The sequence below is a fragment of the Anomaloglossus baeobatrachus genome, chromosome 2 (genome assembly GCF_048569485.1).
Source record: "Anomaloglossus baeobatrachus isolate aAnoBae1 chromosome 2, aAnoBae1.hap1, whole genome shotgun sequence".
Classification (NCBI taxonomy): domain Eukaryota; kingdom Metazoa; phylum Chordata; class Amphibia; order Anura; family Aromobatidae; genus Anomaloglossus; species Anomaloglossus baeobatrachus.
In genome coordinates this window covers 254987174-255010023 of record NC_134354.1, presented here as the reverse complement: position 1 = coordinate 255010023, position 22850 = coordinate 254987174, and the positions used below count along the sequence as shown (strand labels likewise).

The following is a 22850-nucleotide window of genomic DNA, read 5'->3' as shown; positions in this document are numbered from 1 at the left end:
TGGAAAGAGCTGAAAACTGCTGTTCACAAACGGTCTCCATCTAACCTCACTCAGCTCCAGCTATTTGCAAAGGAAAAATGGGCAAGAATTTCAGTCTCTTGATGTGCAAAACTGATAGAGACATACCCCAAGCGACTTGCAGCTGTAATCGCAGCAAAAGGTGGCGCTACAAAGTATTAACTTAATGGGGCCAAATAATATTGCACACCCCACTTTTCAGTTTTTTATTTTTTACAAAAGTTTAACATAAGCAATAAATTTCCTTCTATTTCACAATTGTGCCCCACTTGTTGATTCTTCACCAAAAAATATTTTTTTTTTATGTTTGAAGCCTGAAATGTTTGAAAAGGTTGAAAGGTTCAAGGGGCCGTATACTATCGCAAGGCACTGTATCTCCAATGTGTCTGTGTGTGTGTGTGCATGTATGATGTGTATATCTATCTATGTCAGTGTATATGACTGTATATATATTTATTTATATTTATTTTTGTAAATTTGTCTTCCATTATATATATGTACATATGCCTGTATATGTTTGTGTATGTGCGTGTGCATGGGACCCACTGAGACTCTTTCACCTGGGGACCATGAAAACCTGGAGCCGACCTTGCCAATGCCATATATGTGGGGTAAAACTACTCTTCGGGCACACAGTAGAGTTTCAAAAGACAAGAGTATTCTTTTGGAAAGCCGACTTTGCTTTTATGGTTTCCAAGCACTATGCCGCATTTGCAGAGTCCTTGTACTGCCTGAAGAGCATTAACCCCCACAAATCAACCCATTTTGGAAGCTACAGCACTCAAAGATTTAATCTAGGGGTGTGGTGAGAATATTGAACCCACAAGTGCTCCATATAATTTTATAACATTGGGACATAAAACTGAAAAATGTTTAATTTTCACAATAATAAGAGTAAATGGACCCAACATTTATAAAACAATTTCTTTCGAATGCAGCAATACCCATTATGTGGTCATAAACTACTAATTGTGCACATTGCAGGGCTCAGAAGAGAAGACTTGCTAATTGGCTTTTGGAAAACAAATTTGGCAGTAATAGTTTGTGGGTGCCACTTCGGAACTGAGTTCTTGCGGTATTTTGAGGGCTCCATTTAAGCTTCTAAAACAGCAGAAATCCCCCCAAATTTGGACCTATTTTGCAAATTACACTGTGGGAAATCTAGGGGTGTAGTGACTATTTTGAGTCCACTGGCATTTTCCTAATGACAGATTTCAAGTTAAAGGGGCTATCCGGCTTATTTTGACTTTTTCTTGCTATTACACTATTGGGCTACATTGGGGCTGCTTCCTGTGGCGGGCAGCACAGGCGACGTCATGTACCCACCCTACTGGGCAGGTACAGTGCGTGGCATCCCCGCCCCCCTTCCCTGCACCCTCCCACACATACCATAGTGAAGGAGTCTCGCAGCCTGTATGCTGCATGCAGCACCCATGGTGCTGGCAGCGCGCAGACAAATGGCCCGACTTGCTGAACGCAGCCTGTGCTGGAAGCCCATGCAGTCAGCGCTGTATATCAGATGCCAGATTCCAGGACGCCCTGCAGAGCCTCTGTATACAGTGATGATCAGACGCTGGCTAATTAGAGGCAGCAGCAGTTCATTGGAGAAGCTGAATACAGAGACGTCCCTCTACAGTGCCTGGAGATCAGTCATCTGATATACAGCGCTGACTGCACAGCCCCCTGCACAGGCCGCGATCAGCAAGGAGGGGGCTGTGGCCGCAAGAGGCAGACAGGACACCGAGGGAATGAGGACAGGTGAAGAGGATTTGTGTTTGTTTTTTTTGCATATGTGAAGACTGGCAGACTAGGGGGCAATTCTACAGGACAGAGCACTGCTACAAGAAGAGGAGCCCAAGGGGACATTACTACAGGATGGGCAGAATGATGGGGCACATTACTACAAGATGGAGACATTACTATAAGATGGGCAGGAGGATGGGCACATTACATTACTATAGTATGGGGACAGGGATGGTCACATTACTATAGTATGGGGACAGGGATGGTCACATTACACAGGAGAAATTGCACAACAAATTGTAATTCTCCTGATACCCTTGTGAAAATGCAAAATTTGGGGCTAAAGCAACATTTTTGTTACAAAAAGTAAAATTTTCATTTTTTCCTTCCACACTGCTTAATTTGCATGAAGCACCTAAAGGGTTAATACATTTCTTGAATGTGGTTTTGAGCACTTTCAGAGGTGCCGTCTTTAATACGGTGTCACGTTTGGGTATTTTCTGTCGCCTAGGCCCCTCAAAATCACTTCAAATGAAATGCTTAAAAAATGAAAAAATGCTGATAATTTTTTTTCATAAATAAACACAAATAATATCCACCAAAATTTAGCTCTAACATGAAGTACAATATGTCATGAAAAAACAGTCTTGGAATCACTGGGACCCATTGAAGCATTCGAGAGTCATTACCTTGTAAAGTGGCATTAGTCAGAATTAAAAAAAATTGGTCCGATCACGAAGGAAAAATCAGGCTCTGGAGCGAAAGGGTTAAAGCAATGCCAGGATCTGCCATCATTCTAGACTTCCGTGTCTTCTAGATGATGGTGAAATGTGTGATTTTTGCCCACGAAAATAACTTTTTTTATTATCAAAAAAAGACAAGACAGGTGAAGCTTTTTGTATGAGAATCTTTCCCTTCTCCTTTTCTATATGACCTGATATTATCTTTTCCTTGATCTCTAGAGTCATTCCAAGTTATGATCCGATGATTTTGAGGTCCATAAAGCCCATACACCAGTTGTGTTATAACAACAGTATAATGATGGATCTTGGAGACAAAACCACTGTGTTCTATTACAAATGCTAAGATATAGTGTGACTAAAGCTGGATTCACACAATCGTATGGCATCCGATGCGAGATGCTAATGACCCTCGGCTCTCGCTGTGCTGGCAGCGTGAGCCGAGTTTCATGCAACTGGGATCCGCTCGCAGGATTGGATCACAGTGCGATCGGATCAGAGCTGTGGAGGAGAGGGAGGGATTAATCTCCCCATCTCCTCCAATGTCATCTGACTGCAGTCCGATGTTTCACTCGCACCGATAGACTTGTATGGGTGGGAATGACACGTCTCTCGCTGACAATCGCAGCATGCTGCAACTTTTTGCTCATTCAGAATCTGGATAAGAAAAAAGCTGATCATCTGCCATCCCTCATTGAATAATATTGGTCCAAGTGCAATGTGAGATTTTCTCGCATTGCACTGTCCGAGTCATACGCTCGTGTAAGCGTACCCTAAAGATAAGTATATTGTGAGAAGTGGCATGTTGCGAATGGCAGCAGCACACAGTACTGCTATAGTGTCAATAAGCTTGGCCTGGGCGGTGGAAATGGCACTGTGATTGTGTTACACGTTATGTCTACTGATCATACTTCTGTGAGAGATTATTTGCTTTTCTATTGTAAAGATAGTAATTGTATATCATTTACTGTATTATCCATGCTTCTTGAACCTTAGGGTCATGCAGCCAGCCAGTGCCCCCTGTTCCAAGTAAAGAAGCCCTGTGTGTCACCTCCTACTAGCTGGACCGATGACTGCTTATGTCCTGTTTTGGGATGGGGTGTGCATAGGGATCAAGTGTCCTTAGCATTCTCACAGCTCCGCACTAAACTAGGATCTTTTTGTCAGTGCACAGAGGGAGAGAGGGAGCAAGTAGGTGAGTGTTAGAGAGTGGGTAGGGAGGGGGTAGAAGGTTAGATTGGCAAGGGCACTGAGCCAGCTACAGGACAGGAACATTGGGACAGGGAATATTTTACATAAAGCTATATACAATTTTGTAGAGGAAACCTGCTAAGATTGCATATAGTCACATCTAAAGAGGGTGCACACTCTTATCAGATATTTATTATATGTAAAAATACGTACTAGTAGATCAGGCCTCTATATCGCAAGGTAATCTACACAACACAAAAGCGGAAGAAGAATTACAAAGTGGAAATGCAAAAAAAGGATTTATAATCTGAATCCAGAAGACTAGCTAGACAAGGTTACAAAAGTTTAGACAGGGAAAAAGTGAGCTCATACTCCAGCAAGTGCCAGTTGTAAAGAGTCTGAGGATCGGCCACACAATCGCCATCTGGGAACTGGAATCTCTTTTATTTGGATACTTGGATTTCCATCATCTGGTTTGCAAAACGGTGATAAAGGAACATGTCTACACCAGGGTCACCCTCATCGATGGATAGAGAAGGGGGCCACACGGGCTTTGTCTTCAAGGTAGCTCAAGAGAGTGGACAATATGAGTAGTATAGTTTTTGCTCAAAGTGAATGATCTAGATAATCACATCTCACCCCTGATTCACTAGAATCCGCTGCCAGGTCTGCGATGGAAGCGACTGGAAGAGCCACTGGGATTCATCAAATTGCTGGAATGGGTAAGACAAGCTACTTCCAAAGATGTACATGATATCTATTAATTAGAATACTATTCTTTTTCTAACCTGTTCTCATACCTGGGTGCACGCATTGCTGGTGGAAAGTTGTATTAAATGTATAAACATACATATGGCTTGATGTTTTGGGCTTTTTTTTCCTGTGACCACTAATGCCATTTGGATTGCATTATTACATCTAAATTGTGGGTTATAACAGCAGCACAAAAAGATATTGTACATTTGGCAGCCTGTGACAGTCTCAGCTGTTTCTGCACTCAAACGGTGACAAGTGGCCTGCCTATATGCAGCGATATTCCTCTCACTATAAGGGATGTTTACTTAAGGATTGCAATACCTCAAATGGGATCCTATATCATGGGCATGACTGATGCCAATCACTCACTATTAGTTTATTTCCTTACTATGTTTGTATGAGAATTTTTTGTACACAATATTGTATATTTCTACTCCCAGCCCCCAACTTGGAGGGATCTATATGCCAATCACAAATAGCTGCACTCACATTTCACTGCCGTTCAGGAATCTCTCCCAGTCAGTAACCTTTCTACCATCTCCATACCCCACATGCTTGGGATCACTCTGCACTTAACTTGTGCCAAGGAGTGTTCATATTTCAGCCGTATATTCTGTGTAGTACACATCTTTCACATCTAATAACAAGAAAACTCTGACAAGGAAATCATACTATGTAGTAGATAATGATCCCAGTAGCCACTGAAAGGGGTTATTCGGGACTTTTTTTTACTATGGGCCTAGGAACTTACCTACCTGTAATTTCTTAACTACCTGACTGGATTGCCTGGTGCCTATTGTTGCCAGTTCAGAATGGTCACCGGCCATTCCTGCCAGCAATTCTACGGCTTCTGCTGATGTCACGGCAACAGAGCAACTCTTTCTCTTTTGCTCTGCTCTGTTGACGGGCATTTTTGCCGATGTCATGCTGATTGACAGCCAGCTCCCTGCTGCCTAGCTACAGGAAGCCGGCTGTCAATCAACATGATGTCGGCAGTTCAGTCAACAGAGCAGCCCAGATGAGCTGCACTGTTTACTTGAAGAAGTAGAATCGCCGGCAGAAACGGTCCATGACTGCGCTGAGCCGCACCAAGTGGAACAGGCAAGTAGTTTAAAAATTAAATAAAAAAGTCCCGTATAACCCCCTTAAATATACTTGATGACATCCTCAGGTATGCTGAGAACTGGGTGTTGTTGTACGCAACTGCTAGGTGGCTGCTCATGCGCAGCTTTCTCCATTCATTTGTGTTGAGGTTGTGAAGATTGATGAGCTGGAAACCACATCTATCAAACATCTTTAGCATATACTGTGGACATGCCATCAATATGAAAGCTAAAAAAGAAACCCTGTAAGGCCCCCTTCACAAGTCCGTGAAAATCACGCATGTGTTTCACGGACGCGTCAAAGGTGCGTTTTCCCCTCCGTGTGCCGTGTTTATGGCACTACGTGTGTTCTCTGTGTGTTATCTGTGATAACACACGGAGAACGAGAACTTTCAACTCACCTGTTCTTGGCGTCGCTGTCCGTGGTGCTGAACTTCGGTCTCCAGCCCGGCCGACTCCCCGCTGCTGCAGCTTCCGCCACAATGAAGTGAATATGCAATGAGCATAATGAGCGGCGGTCGGCAGAAAGTGACAGCAGCAGCAGAGACAGGAGGGCAGGAGAAGGTGAGTAAAGATTTGTTATTTTTTTCCCTGACACGTGAGTTTTCTCCGGCGTGTGTCACACGGGACCGCATCCACACTACATCCGTGTGGTCCTTATTTGGGCCGTGTGACATCCATGCTGCCGGAGAAAAACGGACATGCATCCGTGTGGAGCACACGGGCACACATGTGCTCCACAGGGAGGCACGGGCCAATGGCTGCACACGTGCGTGCACATAAACCCATTTATTTTAAAGGGTTTACGTGTGCCTGTGTCTCCGGTACATGCGGGCACGGACCTAACACGTACCAGAGACATGTGCGTGTGAAGGGGGCCTAAGGCAGTGGTACTTTTTTTGCTGAAAGTTCTGAAATCCCATAAACCTGTTTGTACTGTCATAGGAATTGCTAAAATGGCTTATGTTTCCAATCACATGGTCCACCACTGTGACCGCCTCTTTGGCTTCGGCTTGTGAAAATTTTCAATACTGGCATAGATACAGAGAACATAATCCATTCTATCTATGCCTGTACTGAATACTTTAAGCTTCTGCGCAGTAGACAACAAAGCCACATGAGGCAGTCACTTGGGTCAGTCGGTCATTTTGAGAGCTATGAACAAGGAAATCTATTAACATATCAAACCCATGGGTAGTATAGGGGTTCTACGTGAATACATGCAATTAGTGTTTCATATGCTATTATGTAAATTTATAGCACTTCAACAGACAGACCTTTTTGAGGCTACACAGTGACACGTATCGCACAATAGCAGTTGTCAGAAAAGTCAAACAAGAAAAACATTTGTGCAACTTGTTTATGACTTGCTGTCTTGCGACTATTTCAGAGCTCTGATTTTGCTGTAAATAAAATGGGAAAAATTGCAGAAAAGTTGCATGTCACGTCGTGACTAGTGACCAGTAATGGTAAATCCAACATATTTGGAAACATGTCATAGGGCACAATGCAACACAACAGAAAATCATTGGATCCAATGTTACAATGTGCCTCTGCAATTTCAGTTTTGCACGGCACATGTCACTGTGTAGCCCAAGACTAAACCATACTCCTTGTGAGAATTCAGGAAGGAAATATGGGCGTTAGAGCTGAATTTTGCAGAAAGGAAACACAAATCTGGAATGTGATGGGGTCACTGGAGTAGAAGGGCATTTATTGCATTATCAAAAGTTTACAGTTCATTCAAACATTATTTAATGATAACATATTTATTGTGTGTTTTGCATGTCAGAATAATGGACAAGTTCATAAATGACCTAGATAAATCGTGATCAGCACATGATTTAAAGTAGGCCTGTAACCAATCAAAAGTGGCCAGTTTTTGTTGCTATTTTTATTCCCGCTGCTCCCCAGTATTGTTTTTTTTATTTTTAAAGCACCATATGGTTCCAGAGATATGGAATTTTCATTTACTGCAAATTTTTGATGGTCTTTACCAAGGGGGCGTGATCACACAATTCTCTGGGGCGTGTCATTAGCTACTCTACATTATTACCCTGTGAGCAACACCACTTCGGTAAAGACCATAACAATTAGCATTGAATAAAAAGGCCCATATCTCTGGAACCATAAGGCACATTAAAAAAATAGAAACAAACAGAATATTTAGGTGAACACAGGGATTAAATATGAGAGAAAAACTGGACACTTTTTTTACCTGTTGACATCTAAATAACCCACTAGTAGCCCCACGGATGGATAAAGAGGTACTTCAATAGAGTAAAAAAAGGCTAATGTTATCTTTACAACACATGAATGTCAGTTGGATTTTCAAGTGCATCTCAATAAATTAGAATATCATCAAAAAGTTAATTTATTACAGTAATTCAATACAAAAAGGGAAACGCATATATTATATAAACTCATTACAAACAGAGTGATCTATTTCAAGTCTGTATTTCTGTTAATGTTGATGATTATGGCTTACAGCTAATGAAAACCCAAAAGTCATGATCTCAGAAAATTAGAATATTATATAAGACAAACTGAAAAAAATTATTTTCCACTCAGAAATGTTGGCGCCTACTGAAAAGTCTGTAAAGTAAATGCACTCAGTACTTGATCAGGGGTCCTTTTGCATGAATTACTGCATCAATGCGGCATGGCATGGAGGTGATCAGCTTGTAGCACTGCTGAGGTGTTATGGAAGCCCAGGTTGCTTTGATAGTAGCCTTCAGCTCGTCTGCATTGTTGGGTCTGGTGTTTCTAATCTTGAAATTGATCACTCTGCTTATAAAAAAATTAACTTTTTGATGATATCCTAATTTAATGATATGCACTTGTACATGTGTTATTTTGGTTATCTCTATGTAAAAGCTATCATTAGATATTGTTCTCATTTATAAATGAAAATCATAGAAATGATTGGTTCTATGCATACACTTTTGGGGGGCAAAAAAATCATATTTTTCTGTCAATGAGGCTAAAAAAATCATGGGTGGTTACTGTCACTTTAAGATTTCATGGAGATGTCTGATTTTTCATGTATGCCAAAAACAGTCTAAATGTCATCAGTATTTTGGATCCATTTTCATCAGTGTTTGATCAGTTTAACAATTTTTACCATCAATGATTTTCTCATATTAATAAATAAATACATTACAAAGCGTCTCCTATCAATTACAATGTAGATCACGGACAGCACACAAATTGCACATCGATGCCATCTATGCACTATGTGATTTTCATGGTCCCATAGTCTTGTTTGGGTGACTTTCATCAGTGACGCCAATCAAATACAGACCTATTTCTTTGATCTTTTATTGCACACATTGCAAAAAAATACCCACGTGAACAGCTCCATAGACTAAAAAGATAGAAAAAAGTGGAATAAAACGTAATCAAAAAGTTGAACATATATAAAAATAGTATAACTGAAAACTACATCTTGTCCCACAAAAAACAAGCTGCCACACAGCTCCATCAGCGGAAAATAAAGTTAATTGTTTTTATTGTGTAACAGCGGCAAAACATAAAAAAATTATATAAATGGGTATCACTGTAACCGTACTGACCCGAAGAATAAACCTGTGTTGTTACTTTTACCAAACAGTGGATGACATAAAAAAAAATTGCAAACACCAATTCCTGAATTTCTGTTTCATGCTAATTCTAGTTACCAAAAATGAAAATAATACATGATCCAAAAATGTCATGTGCCTGAAAATGGTACCAATAGAAAAGTTAACTTTTCCCACAAAAAACAAGACCTCACAAGGCTCTCCAAACGCAAAATGGCGTCCGCTATCTATTCCAGACATTTTTGCGCTCTAAAATATAAATGGTGCTCCTTCCCTTCTAAGCCCTGCCGTGCGCCTAAACAGTAGATTTCCACCACATATGAAGTATCAGCATACTCAGGGCAAATTGCACAATAAATTGTACACTGCATTTTCTCCTGTTATCCTTGTGAAAATGCAAAATTTGAGGCTAAAGTAACATTTTTATGGGAAAAAGTGAAATTATCATTTTTTCCTTCCACATTGCTTCAGTTCCTGTGAAGCCCCTGAAGGCTTAATAAACTTTTTTTGTATATGGTTTTGAGCAGTTTGAGAGGTGCAGTTTTTAAAGTAGTGTCACTTTTGGGTATTTTCTCTCACCTCGGCCTCTCAAAGTCTCTTCTAATGTGATGTGGTCCCTAAAAAAATTGGTTTTGTAAATTTTTGGGGAAAAATTAGAAATTGCTGATAAACTTTGAACCCTTCTAACTTTCTAACAAAAAAAAGGATGTTTCAAAAATTGTGCTGATGTAAAGTAGACATGTAGGAAATGTTATTTAGTAACTATTTAGTGTGACATAACTCTCTTGTTTAAGAAATAAAAATTCAAAATTTGAAAATTGCGAAATTTAAAAAATTTTCTCTAATTTTCCGATATTTATACAAGTAAACACAAAACATATCATCTTAATTTTACCACTCTCATGAAGTAGATGATGAAAACAACAAAATCATCGAGATCTGTTGTAGAGTTCCTGAGTTATAACCTGTCAAAGTGACGCTGGTCAGAAATGAAAAAATTGGCCCGGACACAAAGGCAAAAACAGGCTCTGGCATGAAAAGGTTAATACTCTTCAACCTCTCGGTATCTCTGCAACCTCTAGACCACTGCCCACTTCCAGAACTACCCCTAAGAACTTATAGCACATGCGTTTAATCCTTTTGAGACCAACACATTTTTCTTTTATGTGCTTTCGTCTTTTCCTCCCCTTCTTCCAACGTTTTTTTGATTTTCCAGTGATATTGCCATATTAGAATTTGTAATTTTGAGTGACACCATTCATTTTCCAATATCACATACTGAACAATAGTAAACGAAAAATTCCAAGTGGGGTGAAATTTTGAAAACACTGCAATTCTTTTTTGTCAGGTTTGTTTGCATGTCATCCCATATCATAGAGTACAAATTACCTAGTAACATGGTTCTCCATGTCAGTACAATTATGACAATTCCAAAGCTGTGCAGTATTTATATATTTTAGTAGTAAAAACAAATTCTGAAATTTGTAAAAAAAAATAATTGCATATATATATATATATATATATATATATATATATACGGTATATGTTTTTTGTATAGCCATTTTCTGTGACCCGTAGCTTTTTATTTTTCCATTAAAGGAGCTTTGTGAGGACTTGTGTTTTTGATGGGGGGTTGACATCCCAGTCTGTAATTTTCATTGCTACAATTTTGGGGTACATATTAAGTAGTGATCACACTTTACTGTTTTTTCAGTGGATTTGTGGTGATTGAAAAACCACGAATCTGGTATTTTTATTTATATGTGTATATTTGTTTTTAGCATGCAACTTATATTTTAAATAATTTTATATTTTGATAGACCGGACTTTTACAGATGCGGTGATACCATTATGTTTATTGTTGTTTTTTTTTTAAAAAAAAAAATCAGCAGCATTTAAAGAAGACCTGTAATCAGGTCAAAAGGAGACAGTTTTTGCCCTTATTTTATTCCTGCTGCTCGACAGAGTATTATACCATATGGTTTCAGAGATATGGGCCTTCTTACTTTTTGTTAATTTATATGGTCTTTACTAAGGGTGTGCGGTTCCACGATATTCTGATGGCGAGCCTTTTGTCTTCTCTGCATTATCACTCTGTGAGGCACTCCCACTTGTAAAACCATATAAGGCCTGCTTCACACGTCCGTGTCTTCGATACGTGTTTGGTCAGTTTCCTCACGTACCGGAGACACGGGCACACGTAAACCCATTAAAATCAATGGGTCTGCGCTCACGTGCGTGTTCTGCCATGGACCGCATGTACATGTGGAGCTTACGTGTGTCCGTGTGCTCCACACGTAGATATGTCCGTTTTTCTCTGGCATCACGGGTGTCACATGGAACGCAAACAGACCACACGGATGTGTTCCGTGTGACACGCACCGGAGAAAACACACGTGTTTGAGTAAAAAAAAAACTTTACTCACCTTCTCCAGCCCTCCTGGCTCTGCCACTGCTGTCACTTGCTTCCGATGGCTGCTCATTATGCTCATTGAATATTCACTTCACTGCGGCCGGAAGCAGCAGCAGCGGGGAGTCGGCAGGACCGGAGACCGAAGATTAGCACCACGGACAGCGACGCCAGGGACAGGTGAGCAGAAAGTTCCCGTTCTCCGTGTGTTATCACGGATAACACACGGAGAACACACGTGTGCCATAAACACGGCTCACACAGGGTAATACGCACCTTTGACACGTCCATGAAAAACGTGCGTGGTTTTTCACGGACGTGTGAAAGAGGCTTAACTTAGCACTGAACAAAAAAGCCCATATCTGGAACTTCATGGAGTATATTAAAAAAAAATTATATGGGATATTCAAGAGAACAGCAGAAATTAAATCTGAGCAAAAACTGGATACTCTTGGCCTCTAAAAAATAGTTAAATAGCAGCGTTTGTGGCTATTGCCAATAGCTGCTGTTATGAGCAGATGCTGGCTTTATGTAATAGCCAAACAGCCGGCATGTGCTTTATATGGTGCTCACAGTTCTTAAGTGTGCTCCATATACACACACCTTGACGGTCAGTTACATATAAAGGCAGGGTGCACAAAGGGGTTAATATGCACCTCATTCTTACTTTAATAAACAGACAGCAGGCACTCTTTAAAGGGGTTGTCCACTGCTGGACAGTCCCTACTTAATCAATTTAGGCCTCATTTAAAAGAAAAACATTGGATACTCACCTCCCACAGTGATGCCATCCCAGCGATGTCAATGCTGCTATTACTGGCAGCTCATGTGACATTGTTGTTTCACAGATCTCCTGCAGCCAAATGGCAGTGGCCACTGATTGGCTGTACTTAATCAATATTCTGTCAGATTGGACATCCGCTCTAAAGCCTGCTTTACACGGTACGACCGATTGTGCGATTTCACAATCGATCGTACCCGCCCCCGTCCTTTTTGCGTCACGGGCAAATCGCTGCCCGTGTCGCACAAAGTTAGTAAACCCCGTCACACATACTTACCTCTCGTGCGACCTCGCTGTGGGCGGCGAACGTCCACTTCCTGGAGTGGGAGGGACGTTCGGCGTCACAGCGACGTCACACGGGCGCCGGCCAATAGAAGCGGAGGGGCGGAGATGAGCGGGACGTAAACATCCCGCCCACCTCCTTCCTTCCACATAGAGACGGCGGCGGCCGCGGGAGGCAGGTGAGCTGCTCATGGTTCCCGTGGTGTCACACGGAGCGACGTGTGCTACCACGGAAACGATGGTCAACTAAAGTAAACAATATTATGGAACCTAACGAGCAGTACCCGACTCACAATTTGTGAATGATACTGCATCGCTAGGAGGTGTCACACAGGCCGGCATCGCCAGCGATGCCGGATGTGCGTCACAAAAACCGTGACCCCGACGATCTATCGCACGATAGATTGCCTGGTGTAAAGCAGCCTTTAGGCTGCAGCCAACCAGCGGTCACTGATTGGCTGCAGGAGACCTATGAGCATCATTCTAACTTAGGGGTACTTTGCACACTACGACATTGCAGCTGCGATGTCAGTGGGGTCAAATCGAAAGTGATGCACATCCGGCATCGCTGTCGACATCGGAGTGTGTAAATCGTTTTTGATACGATTAACGAACACAAAAGCGTCGAAAACGTATCATCGGTGTAGTGTCGGTCATTTCCATAATTTCGGAAGGACCGATGCTACGATGTTGTTCCTCATTCCTGCGGCAGCACACATCGCTGTGTGTGAAGCCGCAGGAACGAGGAACATTGACTTACCAGCATCCCGGCTGCAATGAGGAAGGAAGGAGGTGGGCGGGATGTTTACGTCCCGCTCATCTCTGCCCCTCTGCTTCCATTGGCCGTGTGACGTCGCTGTGACGTTGCATGACCCGCCCCCTCAGGAAGGAGGCAGTTCGCCAGCCAGAGCGACGTCGCAGGGCAGGTAAGTGCATGTGAAGCTGCCAAAGCGATAATGTTCGCTATGGCAGTTATCACAAGATATCGCATGTGCGACGGGGCGGGGACTATGGCGCTCGGCATCGCTACAATCGGCTAGTGATGTCGCAGCGTGCAAAGTACCCCTCAGATTAACAGCACACCTTTTAAAGTGGTTGTCCAGTCTTAAGCTACAATTCTGCAGTCACTCTATATGACTGCAGACTTGTGAATCCTTACATTGCGCAGTGCTGTCAGGATTCACTGATGCAGGGAGTCGGCAGTCATGTGACTGCAAGTATGCAATTTGCATACTTCCGGCCATATTCTGACTAGACTGTATCTGGCCTTGCTCAATACTCTTGCATTGAACGAGGCTGAATGCAGTCTAGTCGGCACGTGACCACATGTATTCAACTTGCATACTTGCGGTCACGTATCCACCGCTGTCAGCACCGGAGATTCATTAAGGAGTGCACTACGCACTAAGTGAGAATTAACAAGTCTGCAGTCACATAGAGTGACTGCAGACTTAACGCATAAGACCAGACAACCCATTTAACTTAATAGGGACTTCACTATTTACATCTTACGACTCTTCATTTGCACCAATCTGGACTTGCAGAAATTCAATAACTACAGAAACTGATCCCATACTAGTAAACTTGTGGTATGGTACTCAGTAGAAATAATCCCTATTCTTATCCGATCACAGTACATGCTTTCTGACAATCCGAGTCTCTTAGGTTACTTTAGCTAGGTCATGGGAAAACCAGTTCTAAAACAATGGTGAACTTATTTTGGCTCAATACTCTGGAACAGTGACTCCAACCAGCTACATTTTCACAGTCTCTCTGACTCATCAGCCTATGTTGCTCTCTCAATCTCCAACTAACCCCTCTAAAGGGGTTTTCATTTGAACAAAGTTGATTTTAAACAATAGATCATGGAATAATAATAATAATTTCCACAATTGGATTTGAATAAAAAAATATTCCTTTGCTGAGATAATCTGATATATGTGCCCTGCTATGTATGTGTCATGATCTGATCATACCACATCTCCTAGGCATGGGAGAAAGTAAAAGAGTCTACAGACATTACAGCACAGGATCGCAAATTATTCTTTCTATGAAGTAAAACATTTTTTAAAAACAGAAAGGGAAATGCTTTACCTCACAAAAAGATTCAGTTATCATCCAGTACTGTAATGTCTATATACTCTCTTTTGCATCCTTCCTGGCCCTGTAGATGTAGTATGATCAGACCATGCTCCTGTACAGCCAGACATAGCCATTACACAGTACACAGCAGGGACACCTATAAAATTATCTCAGCACAGGAACATTTTTTTAAACACATCCAATTGTGGAATTTATTTTTATTCCAAGATACATTGATTAAAATCAACTTTAAAATTAACATTATTTGTTGGAAAACCCCTTTAAATTCTTAATGACCAATTACCAAAACCATGGTGGAATTTCACTCTCTTCACTATCTCTCCACATTTGGACTTGTTTTCCCATTTTCCAGTACACTATATGGTAAAATAGTGACATTCAAAAATACAACTTGTAACAGAAAAAATGTTATGGCTCTCGGAAGAAGGGGAGGAAAAAACGGAAAATCAAGAACTGTGTCACTCTAACACACTGTCCGAACTCCTCCTTAGACTCACTTCACCGCCTCTCTCTTCTACTAAATACTGCAATGTAATGACATCTTCATCAGGTATGCGGATACAGTGTGCAAAGCTTGTAGGAATACCAATAAAAGGCAACAGAGGTAATGACTTTTAAAACTTATTAACAAATATTCTACAGATATACTGATAAAAAATGATTCTGCAATGAAAACAGGTATATTCAAAGTGCATGTGCTTTCATTCATTGCTGAATCATTTATATTTATAGAAACTTTGTATACTGTGTCGTGGAAACCCCTTTCCCGGGAGAGCTAATTTAGGGTGAGATGCAAGGGATCTCCAGATCTGCCAATGTTGGTCCAATTAATAGCGATGCATCGGAGACAAACACAAGAACACACAGCCAATGTCCGTGTACCAGGCTTTGTCTGAATCTCAGATGCCCAAGCAGTACTTTATTAAAACCACAAAAGAAAAGGGGACGGCTTAGTACATGACCAAAAATGGAATGAAAGTTGAAAATAACAAAATCGTAAATTATGGATCCTGCTGAATTCCTTAAAACCAGATCTGTCCAGTTTTCTGGACCTTCAGTAACAAAGAAACTTTAGACAAAGGCCTCTTTAAAGCGACTACACCCAGTGCTATTGCTTTTATGAATAACACTTATAAAGCTAATACAAAAATACAAAATTATTAAACATAAATAAATTGCTTAAATGATAATCAAAACTTAATGTAATACTACTGTATGTTCTGAGGATTTCGATTGCGTTAGGGCAATGACAACAGAGACGAGTTCTTGGTACAAGATGTTATATAATATGTCACCACGGTAGATACACAACGGGAATAAACACAGTAAAACAACACACAAAACGGAGCGAAGGGGATTCCCGGGGCCACGCACCGGACTCCCCCAGGGAGACCACCAGAGCGAACCCCTGTACAGGGACTGTCCGGCAATCAACCCCGGAAGGCCTAAATGTGCGGCAGCCGGTACACAAGGGGCAAGTGGTATAGTCCAGGAGTGTCCGTACGGGATGATTGTCCAGAGTGGTTACGAACCGGGCAGAGTGCTGATCAAAGACGGCAGACGGAGTCCGGGCACAGCTTGAAGAAAACCGGGTATGGTCCAGAGTCGGTCGGTAGAGTTTCAGGAGAATCCAAGGCAATCAGGAAGTAGAAACAGCAAAGCAGGAGCACACAGCAAGCAGTATACTCAGGCACTGGACTGGGCTGAGAGGCGGCCTTTTAAGCAGCTGGACAGGAAGTAGGGCAACAGAACCTTAAACTCCATGTTAACTGAGGGCAAGCTCATTCAAAAGAGAACTGGAAAACCTGGAAACCTGACATTTAATATAAAATATTAACCATAACAATTCCTCCCTTTTTATTATTTACAGACAATTTATCCATCAGCTATATCCCCATGCTATGACAGCATGGAGGGGCCAACCCCGTTCACCGATAGATATCTTGTTTGTAAATTTCATCATATATATTTACTAAGGGAGCACTGAGGTATTTTTCACATGTTGTAACTGGCGGCCTGTGATACTTGATCTTACATGTCTCTTTTCATAGTGTTATAACAAATATACTAATTCTAGCAGCTACATACACTAATAGTCCCAACATTCCCATGTGTAGAATGCCCATCAGCCACCCAGTGATACCTGAGAACCAAATTGTCGGAGACATTTGTCTGCAGCTCGGTTATATAGGGAATGTTTGGGTAAAGCACTTATATCTAGAACACCATGAGGAAATATGAAGGTAGCGGCATAAGGCATACAGAGGTGTTGATCCCCTCTGCGCCCCGGGGAAGTCATTTATAGGCCTGGTGACCACATACTAGATATAAATCCTTAGGAATTATGCAGTGTATTATGTCAGTGGTTCTCCCAACACAACACATGTAAGTCAAACGTCCTTTGCCTTGAAGGTTTGGCACACAAATTTCAGCAGTTTTTGAGACAGACCTCATTCCTTCAGGATGTCTTAGACTCAAAATGTTAGTTAAATTGGTAAAGTTGTTCACAAGTCTACACAGAATGTGTAAACCACAGTTCACTATTGCTCAAAACATCCATGGTCACTTTTCTGGAAACAACTATCATTACAAATAATCATGAGTAATTGAAGTACTCTCACAGTTTTTCCAGTCCTAAGAGTGTGAGCATCACAGGCGTAACTTATAGTCCTCATATAGGGTCAGGGGATCTGCAAGATATGGCATAGAATTAGAAGATATTGGGCTCGGAGTGCATATCCAACAGTTCTTAGTGCTTTAGAGTCCATATCTTGGAACAGAACTTGGTGATGCTTTATCAGTTTGTTATCACAGTCCTCTTTTAGTGCCTCATTGATAGGACAAGAGGTACAGTTGCCATCAGCATAATCCAAAAGGCAGAGTGGTTATCTTTGTATCTTTGCCTTGGATCTTGACAGAAGTGGCAGTGGTTAGCATCACTTAGAATGGTTCCCTGGATCTAGGCTCCAATGGTCTCTTTATGTGTCTCTTGACCACGACCCAGTCGCCTGGTGCCGGTGTGTGTGTGCCGCTTATAAACTTGGGGTCTGGGATGGAGGAAAAAACACAGTTATGAGTAACAGTCAGATGTTTGTGCAACTCAGGGACATATTCAGTGAGAAAAGCATACGAGGCCTGCAATTGCTGTGGGAAATATAATTCTGTCTCAGGAACACTACCAAACATTAATTCATATGGGGACAGCTTCTTTATACCTCTTCGGGCAGTTCTCACTGAAAGCAATGTGATGGGCAAGCAATCTACCCAGGACAAGTGTGTTTCCTCCATGCACTTTAATTTAAGAGTACCGTTAAAGCGTTCCACCTTCCCACTACTTTGTGGGTCATAGGGAACGTGGAAAGCATGTTCTATTCCCAAAGTAGCCATGATCTGTTTCATTTAATTCTCCATTGAAGTAAGCACCTCTGTCACTTTCTATAGTTTTGGGAAACCCATATCTGCAAACCACCTTACTTATTACTTTCTTGATGGTAATTGTGGTCTTTATATTATCTTTCATCACGGTCTAAGCTTCAGACATACCAGGACATATTCATAAGTACCCACCTTAGGCAGCAGTATGTAGTCCACCTGCAGTCTCTGAAATGAGTAATCTGGTTTTGGTGCTGAATTTCTGCGGAACTCAAATAGGCCTACCGGGGCTGTGTTTTGCACAAACAAGACATACTTTGCAGCCATATTCGGGAACCCTGGGGCACATCAGTTTTGCAGCACTACCGCACACGTCACACCTTTGCACAGGGGAATGTGCCAGGGCAGCCATCATGGGGAACAGGCAGCGAGGGGGGAAAATCCGGGTGTTTACCTGCCATACCACTGACTCTGACCGTACAGCGCATTGCATTCTGTTCATTTTAGGGGGCCTGGGTCTGGAAGACCTGAAACAGTTCACGATCAACGGCCACTGGGGCCGGTATGGTGCCAGCCTCCTTTGCTGAAAGGTGGCGCCCCGCACTCTCGGTCACTAAGCTCCCTTAGAGGGCTATGTCTGTTATGGCCAGTATTCCTGTCAGAGGTAGTCTCGCTGCTTCTTTAGCCAGCTTGTCGGCCAGTGCATTCCCTACTGCAAGGGGAGTTTGTTCCCGTGCGTGTGCCGATACTTTGACTATGGCTGCCCTTTGGGAAATGGTGAGTGCTGCGAGTAACTGCTCTACCGCCTGCGCATACTTCAGGAAATTACGGCTCCGCCAAATGACGCCAAAGTTGTGTGCTACCCCAAAAGCGTATTGTGAGTCAGAAAATACATTACTCTTCTTACCTTTTCCCAGACTGCACATTACAGCGAATGCCTTCAGCTCAACCTCTTGCGCAGAGTAGCTCAAAGGGAATGGTTCTTACTGCCTTACCATTGTGGACTACTGCATACCCGGTGATGAACAGTCCTTGATCATTGTCCAAAGCTCTGGAACCATCTATAAAATACTCAGCAGAGGGGTTAGTGAGTGGTACATCAGTGATATTTGCCAAGTCCTTTGTTTCTGCCTCCACCAATGCCTGACAGTCACATGTCATATCAAACTGAACTTCTTCATCTGCTAGTTTGAAAAACAGGGGCAAGTCTTGTCTCACGGTCTCTCCCACAGGGACATGTCTTGTCTCACGGTCCCTCCCTCAGGGGCAGGTCTTGGCTCACGGCCCCTCCCACTTCCCCATCCAAATATTCTCCTCCCTTTCCTACAATCCACTGTTAATCATGCAGCTGGATTTAGACCATTACAGTTTGAGAGCATTATGGGGGAATGTAAAGAGGGAAAAACTTAATATTTGTCCGGCCTTTATACTGAAGGATGGTGGGTCTGAGCCTGTTGGAGTCTTTCAGATACAGCATGAGGAGCTTGGAGTGAGGGGGCAGCTTAACACTATGTCCTCTGTCTTTCTAATAGAGTCCTGAAACAGCTGCCCAGCTCTTACACAAGCAGGGGTCACTGTAATATCTGAATGTAGTATCCCAGAGTAATACTCTGGAGGGTGCTGTCTGCCACCGTGTTCTTGGGTGAGGACGCCGGCTATATGTCCAACCTGCTTGTGGCAGTAAAGGGTTAAAGGTTTTTCCCACGTCTATTTTGCTTATGTGACCACAACTGTCTGGGTTTATTCTCGAGCCAAACAACTAGCTTTGGGAATTGTCAGTCAGGATTCGGAGACTACACAGGGCGCCTTCTTTTAAGGGGGGTGGTCACCTTGGGCCCAATTAGGGTAAATTCTATGCAGGTCCCAATTTTCTGCAACACGTCTGTCCTTAAATTAATAAGTGAATATGAGAAAACTAAAACCTGGGTCACAAAATAGGAACAATGAATATGGTCCCCGGGAGACATCTGAATTGTCAGTTTCCTATGGTGGTGGGGGTCACGATAGTAGTTGTTGCCTTTTTGGGACATTTGTCCCCTCAAAAAAACAAAAAACCTTTTTGCCCACAAGCACAACCTTTTACATTGCTGTAGTCTAAGCCTTTAAAGCCTCTAGGGCTGTGACAACCCCACACCCTGATGAAGGTGACACTAATCACAAAACCACACATTGGTTCTGGACATCACACACCAACAAGATGTCCGTAGCGAGGTACCATCCTCTCACACATTGTGCTATCTTCCTATGCAGCATGGCTGACATACCTTCAGTCTTTTTATCTGACACATTTACCATTGCTACTGCTTGCACATTTTCTCTTTTTTTTTTAGCACCTTACATTTACACCATTTACTTTTGTATGGTTCTTCATACATTGCTGCTGTAATATACTTCACCATCATTCCATTCTGTTCTATAAACTCATTGCCTTACATACACACGCAGCATGTTACTTTTTATAACGCATACTGTTTTTTTGTATCATTATAGGTCAATACGGGTCTATTCACATTGCTGCTTGTGGTCATCATTATAAACAATCCTTTATAATCCAACATTATAAATATTCCTTTTACGTATTTTGTGTGTTGTGATGCTGCCCTTTCTCGGTTGTACCCACTGCACCATTTTACTTGTTCTCAATAAAAATGATTGTTATTTCTCCTCTATAATGGTTACATATCGGCTATTTTTTTTTTTTTCCTCACTCTTTTGTGTATTCCTGTAGTTTAGTCTCTTATCTCCTTCTTGTGGTGGATTCCCCCTCTACCCCTCCCTTTTCTTCTATTTGGCTGCAGGGGGGCCAAATTAACGCTTTCCTTTCTAGTTCAGCTCCCCAGGGGATATTTCCCTCAAATACATCCATTTCATATTGCTCCACTTTGGGAGACTGGTACAGCGCCCTGGACAGTAGGTCTATGGGCATTTAGAACACACCGCAGCAATAGTCCATGAATCTTATCATTATGTTCATACCCAAAAGTGAGTATGGTCCTATGCTACAATCTGCAACAGATCTTGTCGCTTATTCTGCCTAAAACCAGTGTCTAATCCTCTGTTAAACTCCATTCTCTGGAAAGTTATTAAGATTAGGTTTTCCTATGTGGCCAGATATACCTCCTGAATACCCTGGAGATATGTTCTAAATGTAAGGGTAATTTTACAGGAGATTCAGGATCTAGGTAGCAAGGGCAATATGCCTGGGCATAGGGAAACACAGGACACGCAATATTAGCTCCAGAGGGACTGTGTTGGCCACAGTGTCTGCAGGTCTATCCCAATGATCCTGCATATGGCAGGGGTGCTGAAGGGGGGAAGCAGCGCAGGTTTTACATCAGTTATAGAGGATGCAGCGTTCCCTGGGCCTTTATACTATCACAGATTGCATATACACCACCATGAATGGTTTAATCTGATTTATCGTCACTCAGTGAGAGACGCTTGGATACTTTACCACATTCTAACCTGTTTGTTTTTATCTTTCAAACAGTCTTCACATTTGCAGAAAAAAACATCTCCCAAAACAAAAAAAATTCCAATAACATTTTGCATCAATCCATTGCTTCATTCCCTTTTCGTCTTTCTTCTATATCCTTTGTAGGGACATGGGTGGTACCTCTGAGGCTGATTACATCCTATAGCTGCCAGTCCTCTGACTGCAACTTCAATGCCCGCAGTTAACCGTAGAACTGAAATGGGCCATAGAGTCTTAACCGCAGAAGACTCTACTCTTCTCCCAGCACCAATTTGCTCGCAAGAGAAGGATTTCTACTTCCAGCACCAATTTGCTCGCAAGAGAAGGATTTCTACTCCCAGAACCACTGTTCTCGCAAGAGAAGAATTTCTAGGAAGCATCAGGTTACCAGCCCTTTGTACCCGTACAATTCTGAGACAGAACCAAACAAATAACAATTCATAAACTCTACTACCAACAGTTATTGGGATTACTTCTACTTCTCAATATAATATATCATGGGAGACTAAGCTAATTTGCTACAAAATCTCCATCTACCTCTGACTCAAACAGATTACATCAAACACAAAAGAGACAGTGTATCCAGACCAGAGCATATCAGATTTCAACTACTCAAACAAGTTCCCTTTCTTGTCCTGTAGAGGGCGCAGCTCCAAAAATAAAATCTACAATAAGTTTTCCCTCTGGCTATATGTTTCTTTGTCTGGATAAACTGGATGATTACAAACTACAACTCCTATTAAGCCAATTCCTATCTTAAATGCAAATGCAAGAGAACATAAACACCAGCACAATGGTTTATCAGAATTTTACAATACATTCGTCACTCAAACATCAATCAGTCCCACATTAAAGGATCCTCATAGCTTAAAATATAATTCCAGAGATAACAGTCATATAGAAAACACAGGACAACATATAATCTTTCAACTGCTGAGATGATATACTCTTCATTCAATTTCCTTCAACAATCATTCGCACATTTAAAAACACATTGATACATATAACAGATCACAGATGACATATCTCTATTATTTCAATCATACACACAAAATCCAAACACTGGCAGAGGTTTGATAAGAATGGTCTTGTTGGACCACTACGTACCCGTCTCGGACCTCCAGAAAGCACTGAAACATTTGTAACACAATGGGTTACTCACCGCGGATTTTGTTCAGTGGTTCCTGGGAAGGTCTTTGTAGTCGGGTCACAGAGAGGTCCAGTAACCATCCCGGGTTTCTGCACCATGTTCTGTCGTGGAAACCCCTTTCCCGGGAGAGCTAATTTAGGGTGAG

General features: G+C 42.0%; 1 protein-coding gene across 1 annotated transcript in view; it reads left to right on the top strand.

The window, feature by feature from the left end:
- Nucleotides 1–3652: 3652 nt before the first annotated feature.
- SYPL2 (synaptophysin like 2) overlaps nucleotides 3653–22850 on the top strand; it is a 49985-nt gene continuing 30787 nt past the window's right edge. Inside the window, exons 1-2 of the mRNA XM_075333726.1 lie at nucleotides 3653–4256; nucleotides 4346–4414. Coding sequence (XP_075189841.1) covers nucleotides 4191–4256; nucleotides 4346–4414 — 135 coding nt within the window. The 5' untranslated portion in view covers nucleotides 3653–4190. The remainder of the gene's footprint in view (nucleotides 4257–4345; nucleotides 4415–22850) is intronic.